Here is a 3,775-nt window from a genome sequence, read left to right on the forward strand (position 1 = left end):
TCCTCGGGGAATAACCGGCGGCCCGGCAGTGAAGGGAACGTACCACCAAGGGCGCGTACACAAGCATGTGCCCCCACAACCTAGAGCTCATCATATGGCTTTTCCTTGCTCGGCCCACATGATCATGTTGCATGCACGCACGCACCAAGGACGACTGCACGTCATGGCCTCGTGGGTTCGTTCGGTGGTGAATGCTGCACAGCCACAAAGCTGGCTCCTTCCCTTTTCCCCCCGCCTCCGTGGTGTGGTGAGGATGAGGAATAGTTGGTGACCTCGGGACCAAGGCGCCGGTCGATCTACTCGATTCCGTCCGGTCAAGAGGGCGTCGCGTGCGTGCTTCCACAGCGCGCTCCCGCTGCCGCGGCCGCGCTGGCAGTGGCGTACCTGCTCCTGCTCACTGCACCACCGGGCAAGTAAAGGGAGCCAGGCTAGCCCCTGTGTTCCATTTACTCACGGTCGCGACTCGTTGGCTGGCAGATTACAAATTTCATGCTGTATTTCTGTACGTTAACAGTAGTAATTGAAGCCTCTGAAGTCTGAGCGCATAGCTCTACGTAGGTGGCAGCAGTGGTTGGGCAGTGGCCACCACTGCACTTCACTGTGCGGACACCACGCCTCCGCGCATCTTCAGAAACTAGGATAACACCGTCCTGGTTTGGTTTATGGCGCGAGAACAGAATAGAATAGTTATTTTTAGCAAGTTGATGCCTACAATTTCCATAACAATTCAATGCTTACCAAATGTCAATGTGCACAAAATGGAAAAACAAACATCAGGACCCTCATCTGCCTAATATTAACTGCTGATTATTCATTATGTACTCCATCACCTCAACAATCCTCGTATGTACGGGGCAAAGTAAAGTAAAGTATCCACCAAAAATGTGGACAAGAAGCGAAGCAAAACGTACTCTGCTCCGCTAAGCACACGATTACCTCCTTAATTATGTACTCATCCCTTTCTCCACCAAATCCCACCGTATGCTAGTACAGTTCTCTACTACGATTTTCCCAAAGAAAAGAAAATATCGTGTATTAACAAAATAAACCTGGCCAAGCCCATTTTTCGGGGAAGGACAAAGTGCTACTAAAAATCTAAAAAAAAACTCAGAAAAACACGGAGAAATCGCCATCTTTCGACGGATCCATCATCCTCCGCTCACCGTCGTCGCCGACGCCCCCGCCCGTCTCCGTCTCCGGCAAAGCCTTCTTTTCGTCCCCCGCCGCCGCGGCGGCGTTCTCGACGTCGCTGGCCGCGAACGTCTCGTGGACGACCTTCTCGACGTCGAGCACCTCGGCATCGTCGTCGTCGTGGGGCAGGGCGGGGATGTAGGGCGGGCGCGCCACGCGGAGGATGCGGTCCCAGTCGACGCCGTGGAAGAAGGGGTGCGCCTTGATGCCGCGCGCGCCGATGCGCTTGGCCGGGTCCTTCTCCAGGAGGCGGGCGATGAGGTCGCGCAGCGGCGTCTTCTCGCCCACCAGCTCCGGCTGCTTGGTGAGCACGCGGTAGAAGGTCTCCTTGCGGTTCTGGCCCCGGAACGGCGTGCGCCCGTAGAGCATCTCGTAGAGTACCACGCCCAGGCCCCACCAGTCCACGATGAAGTCGTGCCCGCTCCCGGCGATGATCTCCGGCGCCACGTAGTCCTCCGTGCCCACGAACGAGTTCGACTTGGCCGGCGTGCGCGCGCCGGAGACCGTGGAGGAGGCCGTGGTGGTCGTGGAGGAGGTGGAGGACGAGGAGGCCGTCCGCGAGGTGGACGGCGGCGACGGCGAGTCCGCGGACACGGCCGGCTTCGTGGCGCCGCCCGAACGGAACCGGAAGCACACGGCCGGCTTCTTGGGCTGCTTCCGGGTGTTCGGGGACGGCGAGCTGGGGACGGGCGCCGGTTTGGGGGCGTCCTGCTCCGGCGGCAGGATCGGGAGCCTCGTGGAGAGGTCGAAGTCGACGAGCATGATGTGGCCGGTGTCCTGTATGAGGACGTTCTCCGGCTTGAGGTCCCGGTAGACGATGCCGATGCTGTGCAGGTACTCGAGAGCCAGCACCAGCTCCGCCGCGTAGAACCTGCGAATTGGCAACGAATGGGTGAGTTCACGGATCAAATCTTCGACGGGTTAAGGGTGTTCGAGCGTTGCGCGGGGGCGTACCGTATGACGGAGTCGGAGAACATCTTCTCGGTCTGGCGGCGGCGGAGGGAGTTGAGGTCGCCGCCGCCGCAGCGGTCGATGGCGAAGCCGACGACGGCGTCGGTGGCGAGGACGCCGCGGAGGGCGGGGAGGAGCGGGTGGCGCAGGGCCAGCAGCACGTCGCGCTCGAACCAGATCCTCCGGTGCCCGTCCCCGGCGCCGCCGCCGCCGCCGCTCCCGCCGCTCTTCTTGTGGCGCGCGGCCTCCCGCGAGACGGCCTTGAGCGCCATGGCGACGTCGCCGCCGCCTCCGCCGCCCTCGGGCACGACGTGGAAGACGACGCCCTTGGCGCCGCGGCCGAGCACGGAGACGGCCCGGAGGTCGGCCAGGCTGAGCTGGCGCGGCTCCGGCGGCGGCGGCGCGAGCGCCTGCGCCGTCATGGCCACCGCGAGAGGGAGCGCGCACGAGGACGGCGCCGCCTCGGATTGGGCGGCGGGGTGCGAGCGGGTTCGGCGCCCCGCGCCTGCGCCCGGGCGAGTGAGGGAGGGAGGGAGGGAGGGAAGGGTGGGGTGGGGTGGGGATTGGTTGCGGTTTGATTTTTGGTATTCCCCCGATTCGATTCCAATCCAGGCTTGGCGCTCCTCTGCGTGCGTTGCGTTGCGTTGGGTTATATGCGGCGGGCAACAGGCTCTGCCTGCCTTGCCTTCCCTTGGCGACGAAGCACTCCGGGGTTTTCTTCCGGGAAGCGAGCGTTTTGAAACGGGCGGAGGTTTTTAATCCCTTGGTTCGTCGACGGGCTGCGGGCGGTCTTCTCTCGCGTGTGTGTGTGCGTGGTGTTGTTGGGTGTGGGGGCAGGTTTGTTACCGAGAAATGGACGGATTTTGTGGGCTCCTCCTGCGCTCGCCCAGTTTCTTGCTCCTGCAGGGATTCTTCTAGAACGAAGGCAGCTTCGGTCTGTCGTACAGGTATATACAGTGCAGCAGAGATTAATTTTTCATGGATAAGTTCACTGCAGCTAAAGCAATGCTGTATTTCAGCCAACCGATTTCAATTCGCTTTCATTCCAACTCTCTGAATATCCCATCTCGAGCTGTAGTTTATGCTCAACATTTTAGTCGGCATTTGAATTTCTGGACGTTTGATCCCGCACTCCCCATGGCTATATCATTTAGCGTTAATTTAATATATATTTTTCGATTAAGGTTTTCTTTGTTCGGTTATATCGTTTCTCTTATGGCTCCGTCTAGGATACATCTAACCTGATCTTCACTATGTTTGTCGTCTATTTTTTTTTTGTCCCAGCTTTTTTTTTGTTCTTTGTTGCTGCCTTATTTATGGAAGGTTAGATGTGACATTCTTAGAAAACTGTGTCGTTGACCGTCCGGTGCGATGCCCAGATCTTGACGAGGGGTGAAGTGACACGACAGTTGTAACACTCGTTTGCTAACACATTTAAACGGCGCAAATGACATCCTATACAAACAAAGCCTCCCACTAGATTGCCTGCCACATGAAGCCTCCACCCAGAAGACCTAACACGAATCCCAGTTTTTCTTTTTTCTAGTACACTATAGGTGGCAAAAATATCCATTTTTTGTAAATTTTCAAAAAAAGGTACATGGAACAATAATAGATTTTTTCTGTAGGATGC

At 57.8% G+C, this 3,775-nt stretch overlaps 1 protein-coding gene across 1 annotated transcript; it reads right to left on the minus strand.

Annotated features, from left to right (window-relative positions):
* Positions 1-787: 787 nt before the first annotated feature.
* LOC125538835 (serine/threonine-protein kinase OXI1) lies at positions 788-2,580 on the minus strand. Its single transcript, XM_048702134.2, has 2 exons — positions 2,146-2,580; positions 788-2,062 (listed from the first exon to the last, which is right to left on the minus strand). Exons 1-2 carry the CDS (start codon positions 2,562-2,564, stop codon positions 1,108-1,110), a joined length of 1,374 nt encoding a protein of 457 aa, XP_048558091.1. The 5' UTR covers positions 2,565-2,580; the 3' UTR covers positions 788-1,107.
* Between the last annotated feature and the right edge of the window lie 1,195 nt (positions 2,581-3,775).

This window comes from Triticum urartu, chromosome 2A (genome assembly GCF_056163025.1).
Source record: "Triticum urartu cultivar PI428250 chromosome 2A, HENAU_Tu73, whole genome shotgun sequence".
Taxonomy (NCBI): Eukaryota; Viridiplantae; Streptophyta; class Magnoliopsida; order Poales; family Poaceae; genus Triticum; species Triticum urartu.

Coding starts and splice junctions, on each gene's coding strand:
- LOC125538835 (XM_048702134.2), bottom strand. CDS start 2,564: ATGACGGCGCAGGCGCTCGCGCCGCCGCCGCCGGAGCCGCGCCAGCTC. Junction 2,063..2,145: donor TTCTCCGACTCCGTCATACG/GTACGCCCCCGC, acceptor GCCAATTCGCAG/GTTCTACGCGGCGGAGCTGG.